General features: G+C 44.3%; 1 protein-coding gene and 1 long non-coding RNA gene across 3 annotated transcripts in view; one reads left to right on the top strand and one right to left on the bottom strand.

The window, feature by feature from the left end:
- Window positions 1–108: 108 nt before the first annotated feature.
- Window positions 109–6,114, top strand: LOC125013154. The gene is made up of 2 exons (XR_007113364.1): window positions 109–245; window positions 4,599–6,114. It is a non-coding gene; the product is annotated as an uncharacterized LOC125013154 (long non-coding RNA).
- Window positions 6,115–6,835: 721 nt separating this feature from the next.
- The window catches only part of bcas3 (BCAS3 microtubule associated cell migration factor), a 282,772-nt gene continuing 272,297 nt past the window's right edge, over window positions 6,836–17,310 (bottom strand). For both annotated transcript variants that reach the window (XM_047593528.1, XM_047593529.1), the window contains one exon: window positions 6,836–8,604. In XM_047593528.1, the coding sequence (XP_047449484.1) occupies window positions 8,456–8,604 (149 nt within the window). In that variant the 3' untranslated portion in view covers window positions 6,836–8,455. The remainder of the gene's footprint in view (window positions 8,605–17,310) is intronic.

Below are 17,310 nucleotides of genomic sequence, written 5' to 3'. Positions count from 1 at the left end.
TGCTGAGCTCCTCCAGGAAAAAAAAAAAAAAAAAAAATCCAGCGCCACGGCTCTTGATTAAATTGGTCTCAGTTTGTTAAAGAGCAGCTCGGCGCCAGTCGGCTGATGCGCCACAATAAGTACAATCTCTTGTCTCTTTATATTTACCCTGAAGTCCTGCATGTGCGAGCCCCCTCCGGCCCCTCAACAGACTCATCTGCGGCTCTGCTCCACTCGTCTGCCTCGGTCATGGCTCCGTGTCAGACGTGAGTTTGTTTTATTATTATTCTTTTTTTTTCTTTTTTCTTTTCGGATTAACAGCCGCCTCTCTGCGCGGGCAGGAAGGACCGTGGCGTGGGCCACAGTCGTCACATCGACAAAAACTGAAACAAAAAGTGATCATCCTTCTGAATGAGGCTGCCAGAGACAACTACGCATTTCCTATGAACCCCTGCAACCAACAGCCTCTCTGCGGCTTCCGCTGACAGCTACACAAAGCTCTTATTGGCACTAAAAGTGTCTTGAGTGATGCATGTAAATAACTCAAATAATTATAGCATTGCATTCATCGCATACGATTCCTCGCAAAAAGAAAGAAAAAAAAGAAAAAGAAAAAAGTAACAAAGTAAGTCACGGGGCTTCAAATAAACACAGTGAAAAATAAAATAGCAAATGTGAGTAGAAAGCTGCGGCCATCCCCACCTGTGCGTCAGATACAACACGTTATTTGATTTAAGACCACGCAGCGTTTGCACATCTCCACAGCGTTACACACTTGTTGCTCGGCTTCCACCAGAATAATACAGCCATGCGTAAAGAGGCGGCAGACCAGACCAGACCAGACCAGACAGGAGGCAGCTACAGCGGATGCGGAGCGACTTACACCTGAATCAAACAGTTTCCCCGACCCCCAGGAAACACATCAGCTCACCCCGCAAGTCCCCGGAGCATCAGCGGCTTCGCGCGACGCAGACCTGAGCAGAAGAACCGGTGTTCAGTGACAACGTGAAAATGGCATTTTTCAGTCAGCCATGTGTTGAAAATAAACGCCCCCCCCCCTCCCCCTCTCCTCACACTTCATACTGCGATGTGTGTTCCTGTGCAGTTTGCTGGACAGCTGACTTGTTTGGAACGCTGCGTCTTCAAACAGGCGACGTGAAATGAGGCGTCTTGTCACACTTTTGGAGCAGCGTGCTCTTACTCTGAAGGAAAGGAAAGGGGGAAAAAGATTAGCAACATATGGAGGTGGATAACGGTTTTTCTGCCGGAATACTCAACTGGATAATTGTATCAACAATGCTTGCGCAAATTAGTCACCATTTATTTGTTCTGTGCCTTCAACGGTACAGAAATATCCATTACGCGCGATTTAAAAGTCATTAAGTGGAGAAAAGACTGCTCCGAGCTGCTAGTACTTCCACATAGAAGGGGCTCTGTGTTGATAGATTAACATATCGTCTGTGTTGGGGATTAATGAAGGCAGACAGTAAATATGCTCCTTAGACTCCTTCGTTGGGCATGTGTATGTCAGATGCGGATGTGGAGGTGAGGCAGTCAGCAGAGGCAGCAGAACTACGCAAAATTAAGTTAGACAGCATGAAAAAAAAAAAAAACACGAGCAAAGTCAGAAGTTCTGGCCCCCAGTTTCCCTCTACGTTGATAGTTTGGATAATTTATTACGCTGACAAAATTACTATCACATGATACCCAGAAATTACTCCAAACAAGCAGATTTGGAGGCTTAAATGTGAGATATTTGATGCGAGGAGTTTCCTGTCACTCTGAGCCAGCGGGGCTCGTATTTAAAGTGAGTTCACTGCTTGTATGACGCTTTTCATGCAGTAGAAAGTTGACTGCAGCTTTTCTGCGCCCTTGATCCGTCCGCTCAATATAGTAGCTGCAGCTGCAGATGTGGGAGTGCGCGTGGAAGCGTCTTCCGTCCCGGTGATGCTCTAATTACAACACAACGGCGCAGTTTTGCACCATATTCGTATACAATCGAATATTGTTATTTTTTCCCCCCTCCCCTCGACATTGTTCCCCCTTTTCCTTTCATCTCTCCATCTTCTCCTCCCATCTCCCTGCATCATCTCCCCGGCTATATTTAGCGGCTAGACTGAGGCCTTGGCGCCAGACCGTTTAAGACCTGTCAAAGTCCCTCATATTTCCCCTTGTCACATGGAAACCCGGCGACCAGCAGCTCGCTCCTCCTCCTCTTTCTCCTCTTCTCCTCCTCCTTTTCGCTCTTCCTACACCTCCTCCACCTCCCCTCTTTCATCTCCTCCACTTCCTCCTCCTGCTCCTCTACACTTCTGCTAAATGAAACATATCAAATGTAGGAAAAGAGAAATGTTTCCTCAGCGCCCCCCTCCCTTTCTCCCTCCCCCCTCCCTCTCCCTCCCTTCTGACACACACACAGTTTTGGAACAACACACTTAAAGAGATGGTTTTGGGCTCATTCCTGATGCATCACAGTTCTGCTATAAAACAAACATTCATCTTTGGACGTAACGTCATGACAAACCCAATCATAAACTACAACCACTCATATCCGGTTGTCTGTCATCCCTGAACCCATTTATCCCGCTACTCTCCCAGCGCCGCGTCCGCGCTGCATCCACAGGCTTGTATACAGGCTGTTAGGTGCGTCTGACTGACAGGTGGGACGCCAGGTGGGGGCGCTATAGTGACCCAAGGGAGCCGGAGGAGGGTGGCCGAGCTGTCACATCCAGCGACGGACACCCACTCTTTTAGAGTGTGATGAGGCTCCGGTCTCACTGAGCCTGAAAGTCTAATTCTTTACATGGAAACACGCTGAACAAGAACAAGAAGGAATTTCTTCCGTTTTAACAACAGTGAAACTTTTAGATGTCGCTCAGGTCCTGGAGACGCGGGCACCTTTGGGTGGCCCTGGATTCAAATTAATGCAGCCACAGGTGAATGAGTCCATTGTGTGTGTGTGTGTGTGTGTGTGTGTGTGTGTGTGTGTGGTATATTGTGGGCTATTTAGTCAGCAATAATAATATATGGTCTAAAAGAAACAATGACGAAAGCAACGCTTCCAAATACTTTATACTGATTAATAGCAACACTTGTCAACACTGTTTCAAACTAAACACGTATCAGTGTTGTCGGGCCGCTGGTTTTCTGTCTGCTGCTCTGCCTTTGAGCAAAAGAGGAAAAGGTGCCACACATCTGTAGAGGCTCGGCTTCTTCTTTTTTTCTTTCTTTCTTTTTTTCTTTATTTTTTTTTACAAGCGTCAGCACAAATTTTAAGGTCTTTCTTGCGCATCATTTTTTTTAAATAAACTGGCACAAATGAGATTTTAATCGGATACATTTCGTAAAAAAACAAAAACAACAACAAAAAAACACATTTATCATTTATGCACTTGTCTTGTTTGGAGACTGAAAACGCAAACTTTGTTAACAGAAACAAATCTTTCTCCAGATTCACTTCCTTGTACAGACAGGTTTATTTATTAAATATCTAATTCTAAGCATTTAAATAAAATAGTTTATTGCGCTATATTTCATATATTTTTTTCTGTATTTAATTTTGAAAAACGGAACACTAAAAGTTTCCGTTTTATTTATTAATGCGCATGTGTGTAAGTGCGATTTATAAGTGAAGGAAAAAAAAAACTATTTGCGCAAATCTAAGCCGCAAGTCCGAGACAAGTCTTCCACTGAGGAGCAGCTCTCAACTCGTCCCTGATAGGAAACTGTCGAGCATCGGGTTTTTAACTCCATCCAGCTGTCAATAGTTAGGACCAATCTAGTTTAGTCGGGACACATTTAAAAAAAAAAAAAAAAGCAACAACAACAGCAAAATAATCGTTTGTGTGTTTTGCAGATGTGTTGACAGCGTGCAGAAATTAAATTAGCAGCTGCAGCGCCGGGAACATTGAATCACATTAGAGGCTACCTGCAGGCCTCTGCTGCTCCACAGAAAACAGCATTCACGATCAGCACGACCGAAAACTAGGAGCGGTCCGATGTGCGCACACCGTTTAAAGCGCCACACGCCGCTGGAATTTTGCTTATCTTTTAAAACGCCTGGATAATGCGACGGAAACAGAGGAGCGGACCTCGATTTGATGTTTCATGTTGCGATGAAAGGAGACTGAGAGAGGCTGTCGAAAATAAGGGCTTCAAAGGGTCTGAATTACCTGCAACTTAACGAGATTATCCTGCACAATGAATAGTGTGCTTTAAATTAAAAATAGAATAAAGAAATATATAATCAGGTTCCTCTGCTTCATGCTCTCAGGACTGACACTGATTATTATCAGTCTGGAGGAATGAACATGACAGAAGAAACTAAATATGATTCAGAAGGAAAAAAATCAACTTCTGGATTCATATATAATCTCTATCTGGGTGCAGATCGGTGGGAAAGTCTGCAGAAGTGTCCTGTAAAGGTCCATCTAAGGGAGAGTGGATGCAGAGGCCTGCAGGTGGACTGATGTAGACTGACACAATGATTGTTATGAACAGAATTCAGTGTTTTAAATCATCACTGTTCAGCATGAGGGAGAGGGTGAAACTTTATAAACTCACCTGTTTCATTCTGGTGTAAAATAGTTTCTAATGAACTCCTGTGTCTCCTCTTACAGGGACCACCACAAGATAACTGGGGAATTTTAACAGGATGGAATTCCCTCGAGACGAACCTGTCGAAGACATGAAAATCTCCTTGACTCCCTCCTGCATGTGTTTCTAAAACGTGTCTCCCTCAGGTGAGTCCTGTGACTGCTCCTTCACACGGCAACGCCGCCCCTTAGAGTCGTTCTGGGAAACTAATTATTTCTCCATTTCTCTGATTCCTCAATAATATTCTTTATGTCACCACTTTAACATATTTACAGAAAAAGGGAAGAAAGAAAAGAGTCTCCTAGTGGCTTAGTGTTTTCATCCATGCGTCCGGGTCTGTGTGTTCTGTCTCCCTCGAGCCTTTAGCACAGTCCTTTGCAGCAGAATCTGCGAGCCACTGAATTTATCATGTGTTTGCTTCCGCAATCAACAGTTTCTCCCGTGTTGAGAAATCTGCTGCAGCCTGATGTTTACTGTCACAACTGAACCAACAATGAAACGTGTCAAATTTAATAAGGAAGGACATTGGTTTAAAATGTCCTTCCTTATTAAATGGGACAAGAAATAAAATTTTGTTTGTGCTCATGTGCTGAGAATTAAAGTTTAAGTATATGTAACACTTTTAAAAATAAGAAATTAACGAAGCCTCTACGTCCAAAAGATCTTTGAGCTGGTGGTATTGAGATATTACATAAATTGTCACTTCCTTCATTGTGTTTTGTGCAGCTTTACGCTGTAAATTATAACTAATTTAATCTTCAACCTACAGCACCACTGAACGCAGCAGTCCTCTTCATTTACTCTGCTGGCTACTGACACCTAACGCTGCTAATATTTAAGTAAAGTTAATGCTAAACAGCATGTATTAAATGTCAGTGTTTGCACTAGGTGTGTTGTAATGATTCATTCACTCACAGACGAGGTGTTTCCGAGCTCTGAAAAAGTTGCACTCGGTGTTGAACTCTACGCTAAAATGAGGAGAATATGTTTTTCGGTTCCACCTTGCAGTAACTTCAATTGACCTTCACGTGATTGATAAGGTTTCCATTTGCTGCTGAATGTTCATAAGGTAGTACTCAGCAGCAGGTGTTCTCTCCCCGTCACATTTCCCCCGCAGGAGGTCAGATGTCAGAACCTGGAAACTTTAAAGTTTGCCCCAGTTTACATTTCAGGGAGCTGATTCAGTTTCCAGAGCGACTTGAATCGGTGAGCTGGGACCTGCTGTTGTGCTCGATGTTTCTAACAGGACACATGTCTTTGTGAGAAAACGCGAGGACACACGACAGCCGAGCTCGGTCATTCAGAATTATTCCCTGCACTCAGATTAGTTGGAAATGATTAAATGTGCAAATTCCTTTCAAACTGCCTTAATGAGTCGAGTGCCTTTGTTATTTATGACACTGAAGCGTTTTTTTTTTTTAAGTGTGCTGGATGGTGACGGAGATTATCTCTGCCTTTCGCCTTTGTACTCCTGAAGAAGAAACAATGTAAAGTGTTTTCAAGAACATGCTGAAATAAAAAGAACAATGGCTAACTGCAGTTTTCCTCTTGTACTTGTTGCATAATAGCGAAGTTTCTTCTGGATGAAGAGGCACATCCTGCCAGCTGGAGCTTATTTCTACTTCATTCACAAGGGACTCTTGTATATAACCCTAAAGCTAGCCCGTTTTGCAATGGTTCATTTTATGTATTCATCCTGCTCTCCAACTCACGCTGCAACTGCTTTTATTTTCAAATCCACGTTAACACAGTCACACTGTTCTCAATTCAAAAAATGTTTCATCCATTAAGTTGTAATAAGTTATTCATTAAATTGTTTGTGCAGACTTTTTCAAGCCATCTCTACAAGGCTGGATAAGCTCCACTGTAACTGGGCAAGCACCCCTTTTTTAATTTTACGGTTAGCAGCGTATGAAGACATTAATGAGATGAAATAAACCATACAAAGAACAATCCACTGCTAATCTCTCTTTATAAATTAGTTTAAATGTCTTCCGTCCAGCTTCTTAAAATCTGAACGTGAGGATCTGATGCTCGGTTGATTAGCGGAGAAACAACCACGCGCTCTCGTTTCTCCACCCTCTCAGAACAAAGAGCCGGAGTCACCCATAAAACGTCCCCGTAACAACACTTTACTGCCTGTAAAAAACATGGTACTAATTACTAGTGGTACTTTGTGCTGATGGTCACCGCCGTGGTTGCAATGTGAACGGCACAATTAGGAGCAATCAGAGTGAGTGAAAAAAAAAAAAAAAGACACTTTAATTTCCTCGACTTTTATTGTTTTCATTTTTTTGCATGAATGCTGGGAAAGGGAGTCAGTATTTTACAAATCCAGTGTCACCGTCAACAACAAGCATTTGCTCTAAATTAGTAGATTCATGCCCTTTTCAGCACATCATGACATGCAGGCAGTACGGCAACACCCAGGCATGTGGCATCGCGGACGACATTTGACATTTATTCAGGAAATAGTGCATTTTTATTTATTTATTTTTTAACTTTTTCGAACATGGTGCTAAAGGCAAACGTACAGGCAGAGTGGGTTTAATTATTATGATTATCACAGTCAATTGTCAATCCTATGGGAAAAGCTACAAGGAATTTAAGGAAAATACATTTTTCTATTATTTTCTATTCTCATATATATATATATAAATATATATATATATATATATATATATATATCTACTAGAGACAGGAAAAAGGTTTTGGTCAAGAGTTGCTAATTTTCAGAATCCAGCATGACAGCTACACAAGCCTCCATTATTCTGCTCAATTAAAATTTACTATCTGGAAAGGCCGAGTGGGGAATACATCTAAATGATTTCAGAAACATATCTCAATTACACTGTAAACATCTAAATTACTTCAGCAACATACTAATAGTGTCATCTCATTACTGCATCTTTTGTCAAATGTAATTTCATGAAAATCAAAAGCATGAAAGGAGCAAATTTAATCAAAAACATTTAGCGAGAGGCCGCGAGAGCAGCAACACACACACTCGCAGACGCGCGCGCACACGGACTCGGGGGGGGAAAAAGGAGCTGCTACACGTCTCTGTGTGGAATAAACATTTTTTCCTTTGTCGGTGCTCCCTTTCTTATGGCTCATTCAAACAATAGGCACACCGTAAAACTTCAAACACACACGCGAACAATGATGGCGGACCGAGGACACAGCAGGCTGCGGAGGAGAGGGAACGGCTGGCCTGCGACAACATCTGTGCTGGCTTGCTTGCACGTCCACAACACAACAACGAGGTAACGAGCAGGGCTGGGCTCGTGTGTGTGGGGGGGCTGATGTTTAAAAATCTAATGCTGGAAATAAAGGAAGTGCCTCCCTCATCCCGGCTGTATCAGAGTATGAAACTGCATTTTGTCTGCACTTTATTTGGTTCAACGCTCAGCAGCTACGAGAAATTAGCCTCCGTAAGCCCTCAATAAATTTGTCCCCTTTCCATCCTGTCATGAATGTAGTTTGAGGGTAAACACCAAATTCATTTTATTTTTGGAATGACTTTCGCATTACAAAATTTAATTTTCAAATTTAAAATAATTGTAAATCTGCACAAACTACAGCTGTCTGCAGTAAAAAAAAAAAAAAAAAAATTAAAATAAAATAAATGTCAGCCTTCAATATCCATTCCCAAGAAATGAAATCGTAATACTGGATGCAGCTGGGTTCACGTTGGTCCGTGACCAGCTGTGCGATAAGGGGAAAACACAAAAGACACTGTGCAGAGAAACGCAAATCCTCCAAATGATCTGGTCTCCGTCCAACACGCTGATGTGTCAGTGTGACGAGGGGGGGGGGGGCCGACGGGGGGCAGGCGGGGGGAGTCAGGTGGGCTGGACGGCGGCGGAGGAGAGGGCCTCTAGGGGAAGTTGGTGGGGAAGAGGCTGAGCGGCTGACTCTCGTTGGTGGGCAGAGGGGAGCGGTAGCCCTCGAAGTTGCGCGGGATGCTCCCGCTGGTGGAGCCCGAGCTGTTGCTCAGGGTCTCGATGCTGCCCTCCCTCTGCAGCTCTGCAGGGAGAAAGGAAGAAAACAATTACAATTACAAAACTCATTTCCTCGTTCTGAAATGACATGGCACACTCAGGGCCAGTGGAGACGGAGAACCCACACACATTTTTTTTTTTTTTCCTTTTCTCATTCATGGCTTGTTCTGAACCCTCAGCCAGTATCTGGATCCATTGCATCCTTCAAAAAACTATCACTGAAACCTGTAACGTGACGAGTCCAGATAGTGTCTACATATACTATAAGCATCATTTTTAAACATACACGTAGCTCTTTGATATCGATAATTACGTTGCTGAATGTGGGAGGAAACAGGCAGGTTTAAAGACGAAGGCCTAGTGGTCACGACCAGAGCATTTCTGAAACACTGCTCTGGTTGGAGGTCTGGGGAGGGGGACGCCTGCAGACGTCTTCGAGAGTCCAGATCCTGGCAGCGTGGACGTGAACTCTGGCTCACCGGCCTTATTCGCACCATCGCTGACAGTGTTTTTCTTTTAAGGGCGTGTCCTGTTTCTAGACGGCTGCCCTGCGTTTGAGGCTCAAGTCACTGGTGACAGTTTTCGGTAGAAGGTCACACAAAGGCAACGCTGGAGGTGGGAGGTTGTATTTTATCTGATGGACTCTGGTTTGACAGACCAGTGTAAAAAAGCTTCTGCTCAACTACAACACTGGGTTTTATTCATACTATTTCTAAATATAACAAGTGGCACGGAGACAAGAAACGTGAGTAGTTGTACAGTCAGGTTCACTAATCTGGAGGAGGAAAGACAAAGGGGAACTGTTACACAAACCGTCTTCTGTTATAAATAGGACACCCAGACTACACACTCAGGCCTTCTGGGTTCAACTTTGACCTCAGGATCAATAAAGTTTCTATCTAGCTATGTTTTTATCATATGTCAGTGATTCCTTTAGTGGGTGAACTATTATCACAACCCACTCAGACGATTATCGAAACCATGACTCATCTAACCCTGTGTTTTGGCAGCATGAAAGACGATATGGGAACAGTTTCACTCATTACAGGAGACACTAGGCCACTAATACAGGCAGAGAACTGTAAAGATTTTGAATCAGCTCTTGATTTCACAGACAGTTTGGAGGAAAAGGAGAGAGGAAGGGCGACAAGAGTTTCCCTTCTTCTTTTTTTTTTTTTTTTTTTTCCTCCACCATGAATTAGTCAGCAAACCACAGTGAGCCTCTGTTTGTGTTAGAAGCAGATGAAGTCCACATCTGCAGACATTTGTAATTCTGGGACGCGACCAAAGCGGCCCGACCTTCTCTGGGTGACACAGAGCGTTTCTCTGACATGTCACGCTGCTCCACGGCCCCTCCAGCCCCCTCCGACATCGCTCACCGTGGACGGGCCGAGCCGCTCTGGTCAGGATCCCTCCATGAGGAACTCATTACCGTTATTACATGCTGTAAACCATATCCGTCGATATGCGGACGGAATGGCGTGCGCGTAAGTGGCAGCACGGTATTAGGACTGTGATGCATGTAGTGTATTTGACGTCCATCGGGACTCTAGCTGCGTTTAATCTGCCCCTGCTGCCCAGGCTGCTCCGCCGACGGAGGCCGACGCCCCGACGCCCCCCCGAAAACACGCAGCAGCGCCGCATCCATGACAGGACACGACTGTCATCGACAAATTGAAGACAGGATCTTGATAATGCACGAACACGACGCAGAAGATGCACACATGGTTACTGTTCGTACAGGCAATCAAACATTTTCATTTAACAGAGCTGCAGGCGCACGCTGGAGCAACATGCTGATATTTGATATGAGGATTCTCTTTTCTTATGTGCACAATAGTGATGTTTCAACGGAGACTGACGTTCAAGGTTGGACGCAAATATCCCTATAGTGCGTGGGCAATAATAAAAAAAAGGACAGGTGGAAGGGACGGACTGTTTGGTGCGTGATGTTTAAGGTGCTGGTTTACTGAAGTATTTTACCACTCGTGAATGTCACTGCAGTCTGCACTGACCTGAACCTGAGTCTGTTAAATACATTTCAATTAAGCTAAGAGCCAAATTTAAAGTGCCTTAAAGTGTCCGCTTCCTGAATACATTAAATACTGTAGGGGACCACACCGATGCCACACCGAGTCAGAAAAAGAATGATTTTCTTTTTCTTTTGTTGAAAATCACCACAAGACAAACCCACAGCAGTCTGTGACACAATGAGCTGCATCAGCTATGAAAAAAAGACAGAAAAAAAGCAGAAATAACACAGAAAACTAAAAGATGAGAAGCTCAGTGTGGCTGCCCGTAGGTGTAATCCGCTCTGACTCACAGTTCCTTTTCCGATATCTGCTGAAAACAGTTTCCACTGCTGGAGATTTTACTGCGCCAACATGTCGTGCTGCGAATTCTTTTTTTTTTGCTGTCGGAGGAGACTTTGAAGTGCTGTCCGTCACAAAAAACGCTAACTGCGTAACTCATCGCTGACCTTGAGATGAACAGGAATCCTAATTAGCTTAAGAGTCTTTTCGAATTCCTCCTGCGCCGACATTAAAACCGCAGCGTGTGTGTTTAATGCATCCTGCAGATATTCGGGAGCTAATGTGGACACGGTCTTTGTCATGGTGGGTATGCAGGAAGTGGGAGCTTCTTACTTTAGCTCAGGAAACCTAATACAAACCGCACTGTTATTATCCCAGCTAACACGCTAGACCGCCACCAGCCCCTCACCCCCTCACCCCCCTCACCCCCCTCACCCTCCTCCTCTTTAAATCCCCAACACTACACAGGACAGAAATGCTGCATTAATCCTGAGCAGAGGCCGGGGCTGCTGTTTCATATTGCTCTGGGTTTAGATAATATGGGCCGATACTTTACTGAAAGAGGCAGCTAATAGCAATCTGTTTTATTTTAAAGATGTTTTGTTTTTTTAAATTACTGATATTCAGGTCGTTTTTCTTCCCTGTGTTTCTCCCTATAGTGCTGTTAAGTCTAAGGCCTATTTTATAATTTAGTACAACATAAATAGAACTGAATTATTTGTGTGTACTTGTTAATATTCTAGATATTTGTATTTCATGTTCAGTATATAGTTAGTGGTGTGAATGGTGGGAATTCTATACAGAGTTTAAAATACGCATTTATCCATGACCATAAATATCAGTGCATTTGTTTCGGTAACGCAGTTAAAGCGATAATAACTAACAGATAAACTGAAATTAGCGCTGACTGTCTGACGCCAGCGAACTCATATAATTCTGCGCTTTAATATACATAGACTCCAGAAGCATCGCGGCACGCGCTCCACAGTGCTGGGATTCATCTGGAAGATTATCGGTCATCTGTGAACGCGGGCAGGGACGAGTGCTGGAGCCGCCCGGACTGAACCTCACCTCCGCAGCCCCGCACCGGTCTGAGGTCCCTCAGGAGAACCCAGAGGATCCTCAGCAAAACACAGCCGTGCCTCTGTGGTCCGGCATTAAATCCTGAGCTTAATTCTTCCTGTTAGTCAATAAAACACCTTGTTACTTTCCTCCCCCGCTTCCTGCTCCGTTGACCTTAGCTGCCAGCCAACCGGCCCTGCAGCCAGCTGCCCCTTCCAGCGAGCCCTTTTTGCCAACCTCGGCGAGCCCCGGCTGGATGTGCACTGTTGCAGTGTTATTGTAGGCGCTGTAAGCTGCTGAACACCCCAGTAAAGCCCTAAAGGCCCTTTCTAGTGCTCCCTAATCCACCTCATTGTGCGACGCCTACCAGCTATTCAACAAGTCTTAACCTCTCACGCCCCCGACACAATCCCCCAGTGCTCTAACGTTGGGGATCTTTTCCTCTGGGGCTGATGTCACAGGGTAAAGTAATATGGTTATTTACAAGGTGGTATTGTCCGACGGGATGTGTAGATAAAGCTGTCCTGGAGGGAGGCCAATGAAGAAATGGAAACTATTGTGGGGTGTGACTGATATGGGCTTTTAAAGGGTGGCAGATATAAGCTGAATGACAGATTTTTTTTGTTTTATTGTCTGTTTTTGTTTGCAGATTATGTTTAAAATGTCACGTTCGATGCCAGAATAGATTTCGGCTCTCGGCAGTGTTGAAAAATAAAAATAAAATAAAACAATGTTTTTAGGGAAGTGTTCTGCTACAATCTGAGAGAGAGACACACACAACAGCAGGTTAATACTTCATTAGTCAACTGGACATAAAGAGGGAATGGTCAGAAGTGCTGCAGTGTGCAGTGTGCAGTGTGCGGTGTGCGGTGTGCAGTGTGCACCCTGGGCTGTGAACAGGCCTTAATCCTCTTACATTCTCACACGAACACACTCAGGCATACACACTTTCATTTTCAGAAAAAAATGACTCCGACAACAAACGCCGTTACCGAAGCTACAAAGAGAGAGCTGCTCCTCGGAGAGCTCTGATTTTGTTTCGTCTATCCCGTCTATCGTTCCTGATAATATGGCAATTACCAGCGATGAGACCTGCACAATGACACCGATACGATATCATAAAAAAACAAACAAACAAAAAACAAAACAGGCCGGCTGTAGAGCAACACTTATCAAAACTGCATTCATTTGAGTAAAAAGGGAAAGCTACAAAGCCCGGAATGTTTGCAATAATACCGCGGCGCACAGGAAAACTTAGAGCTCGTACAATTATGCTCGGCACAGCAGGACACGGTTCATTTTACTGTTTTATCCACGCACACGTCAAGCAAAACACTTCCGCCGCAAAACACAGGAGGTTGTACCACAATATGTGTCCTCGATTCTACAGAAAAGAGACTGAACTGAAGAGGAATGAATTACTTTACTTTACTAATAATTGAGTAAAACGATGAATAAAAGGATCCGCGCTAGCATTTCAGGAGCTTCTGTGTGCATCTCATGAATGACGTCAACGCTGAGCTAGTGCCATGAAACTGAAACACCATCTGTGAGTTAAACCACCAGGAAATGCTGCAACATCTAGAAACTGGGTTGAGATGACTTTTTGTTTTCAACAGCAACATCCCCAACAACTTATACACACACAGCTGCATGCTGCACACACAACACTTCTGGAGGCCTTGACTGGCAGTGTGTCAGTGGGTGTCATACGCATGTTGTGGTGAGACTAGACTCACCACTGAGAGGAAGAGATCAAAGAGAACACAAAGGAGTTTTTAATCAGAGGGTCTGTACCAGCCAGGCCGCGTAGAATCTCATCCATCCCTCCATCCATCCATCCATCCCTCTCTCCCCCCCTGAGAGGCTGGGATGGGGGCAGTAACCCATAGCGATAGTATACTTATCCCAGCTGATTGTTTTTGTGTTTTAACTTTAATCTCACCGTTGGCCCCAGCTGCCTCTGATTAGTGCTCTCACGTCACATTCCAACCCCCCAACAGTGTCGCATACACGCACTTACACAGAAGTGCATACGCTTACTGGCTGTGTGAAAACCCATTCACATACACGCTGGTCCTGGACCAGATTTAGGTCGTTTTCACAAAAACAATAAAAAAACACGTAAATAAAGCGCCACACTTATTTTTCAGAAGCCAGATCTACCAACTCCAAGCGTTTTTATTCGTGAAGATGATGGCGATACGTGCGAAGGGTTTGTCTCTGTGCGCCGTGGCATGGCAATGTCATCTCTGGGAAATTATATTTTAATCCAGAGTGATGCCCCCCCGACCCCCACTCCCCCACCCCCACCTCCGCCTTTTACGATTTCACATGTCCTAGGGAAGATTAGCTCGGCCAATAAAATAATGTAATATCAAGTGTTTTTCCGCTAAAACAGGAAATGATGATAAAACCGAGAGGTATGCTATAAAAAGCAGCGTGGCTGTCGTTCCTGAAGGAAATACCATCCAATAATGAGTAATGTCTCACTTTTCAGAATACTCAGTCATGAGCAGTGCCACATCGCGACTGCATGAACGCACACACGCACACACACACACCTATGTCATAACTTCATTTTCTCCGTGTTCCTGAGATATCACATTCACAGAAATGGGAGCGTGGGCCAGCAACCCCAAAACCCTAAAGCCTCCGGACATGGCTTTAGTTGGTATGGAGGCATAAAAATACCATTAATAATAAGGACTTCCAGATGTTTTACACATAAAAGCATGATGTGAGCATCCTTATATGAGCTGTCGCTTTGCACAATCCTTAGAAAGCTGTCCAGTTGGATGACTGAGACCACATTAGTGGGAAAGCTCATTAACATCTACCGGAGATCATCCTGATGGACTGTGAAAAGCCAGGCTTAACGCACCCTCCTGTGTAAAGGACAGCACACATTAATGTGGCTGCAGACACACATACGGGATATCAAGAGAAATGGCATGTGGCAGTGAAGCCATGTGCTGGATATTGAGACCTCTTTCATTTTTCGCCACGACCGAGCTTCCTGAATCCCTAATACTTGCGCTCGCCAGTTAACTGGACGCACTTTCACGAAAGCAGCTGTTGTGAGGAGTGCCGATGCTGCAGCCTTGAATTGGTTAAATTGGTTATAGGTGGTAATAGCACCGCTTACAGCACGCTAACCGTGTCAGGCTGACACACGGGGGGAGTTATCTACCGAGAACGCACAAGGCCTTATGCTTGAACTCCACAGGGTAAACCACAGCCAGCAGCTAGTCCCATGAATCATAATACGCAACAGCTTCCGTGATTAAGGAAACGAACGAAAAAAGAAAGTAACTGATTCATGGGGCTAGTTCAGGGCCCTGAGTGGGGACTTTTTCTCCGTCTTCTCTGACCGTATATTCTGAGCTTCACCAGCTCCCTGTGCACAGCTGACCACAACTTTCCCAGCGGCTGCTCATTAACGTGTGTTACAAGGGGTGCCAACAACAGGCCGGGACAGTCCTGACACTCTATGTGGGCCGCTTTGAATTAGACCTCTAATGAAAACCTAGTGGTGACCCAGGCTTTGACTAGCTACTTACCCAGAGCAGACTGACAGCCGCCTCACAACTGGACACTGTATGGAACCACTTTTACAGGCTGCTGCTCTTAGACATTGGCCGAAACAGAGCAGTAATAGGCCGAGGCTTGTTCAGGCAGAGTAGAGCAAATACGGACAACGGCAGTGGATAGAGAATGTTCAGGTGATTTTTTTTTGAAGTACACAGCATGCACCCATAAGTAACTACAGGCATCCATCTGAAAATCTGAGGACTTTTGGTTTTAGGTTTAAATCAAGACGACACTGGCACCTCGAAATGCAGCAACAATGGCCAGAAAACAGGCCACGCAGATTCAGATGTTCAGGCAGGTTTAAAGCTAACCCTCCTGGGTTAGCCGGTCTTATTTGGAAGTAAAAAAGAAAGGCAGACTATAAAGTCGTTACCAAACTGTCTGTTTTAGACATCAATCACAATTTACGGACCAACCAACTTCCTGGTTCAACTTTGATCTGGCAGACTTGCTGTAGTTACATGTACTCTGACGGGGTTTCCCTGAGAAGCGGGGGGATTATTAGAAGCATTAGAGTGTGTGCGCTTCACATAAAAAGGCTTGTTTTGTACCTGTGTTACAGAGCACCAGACCAGTTTTTGGCAAATATTGTTTGAGATCGCAGGAATTACCTTTTATGAACTGACATCATGATATAAAGGCAGGGATGTAATTCTAGCCTCTTTGGGGCTTTGTTTGGAGGTATAAAAGATCCTGGACAATTTGATTTCAAAAGCTGCAGTAAAAAAAATCACTGATGAGCCAAAACATTATGATTTGTCTTAAATGCTGCCACAACCGTTTCTACTCGCACGGCCCTGTGATGTGGTATCCAGCAGCACGACTATAACAGATGCTGAAGTTTCAGATTTGCTCCACTACTCTACCTGACAACTCCAACAACAAACAGGATCGTGTGACTTCGAACTTGTAATATATTCCAGATGAAGACATGTGTCGTTGTTACAAGATAATTGTTGTGAGCTTGAACTGAAAGTTTTTATTCCACTGGTGTAAGAAGACAAGATGGAATCAGGTGGTCCCATACTGACCACAGGGTTCACTAAATGGACACGGAGCAGCGTGTTAAGACAGCACTTTCCATCCCTAATGCCAAAACATCCGTTGGGAAATGATCTTATATAAGTGTGCATCCCTCCAGTCAAGCTCTGTTACTCATTTCTCCCATGCACGAAGATTTGAGTGAATTCATATTTTCTAGTTCTCTCATAAGCATTTTAAAGACATGCAGAGTAAGCACATTTATTTAGTTCTATCAGTGTAAGCACTTCATGTGGGGGACAGACTTCACTCTGTAGACCACAGAAATACACTCGGACGCGTATGGTTTGATGTCCTTTGACAAGCACGTTGGGAGACCCCTGTCAACGGTTTTGGACAAGAAGGCTGGTCTCAGCTGAAAGAGCTGGTGCTGGTTTTGGGGTTCACAAAGGAAACCGACGGACTGCACAGCATTAAAAGGCCGTCGCCCAACATCACATCAGGTATCTGACCAGCTTCACAACCACGCCGAGGTAACAGCCAGAGAACAAAGCTTCTGAATAATGTGCATGTGTGTGGATTGCTGGATTACTGTCTTTGGGTTATAACTTTCACACATGTTTTTGTGACACATCCATTGGCTGCTGGAACCCTGTAATTTTCAATTTGGGATTAATAACATACTTATGGCTCCGTGGCAACATCACAATATTTCCTCCTTTGCTCCCTCTGGACGAGAATAATAATTACTGAGTCTGTTAAATGGCTTCATAACTTGACCT

This window comes from Mugil cephalus, chromosome 9 (genome assembly GCF_022458985.1).
Source record: "Mugil cephalus isolate CIBA_MC_2020 chromosome 9, CIBA_Mcephalus_1.1, whole genome shotgun sequence".
Taxonomy (NCBI): domain Eukaryota; kingdom Metazoa; phylum Chordata; class Actinopteri; order Mugiliformes; family Mugilidae; genus Mugil; species Mugil cephalus.
This window is presented reverse-complemented; position numbering and strand designations above follow the sequence as displayed.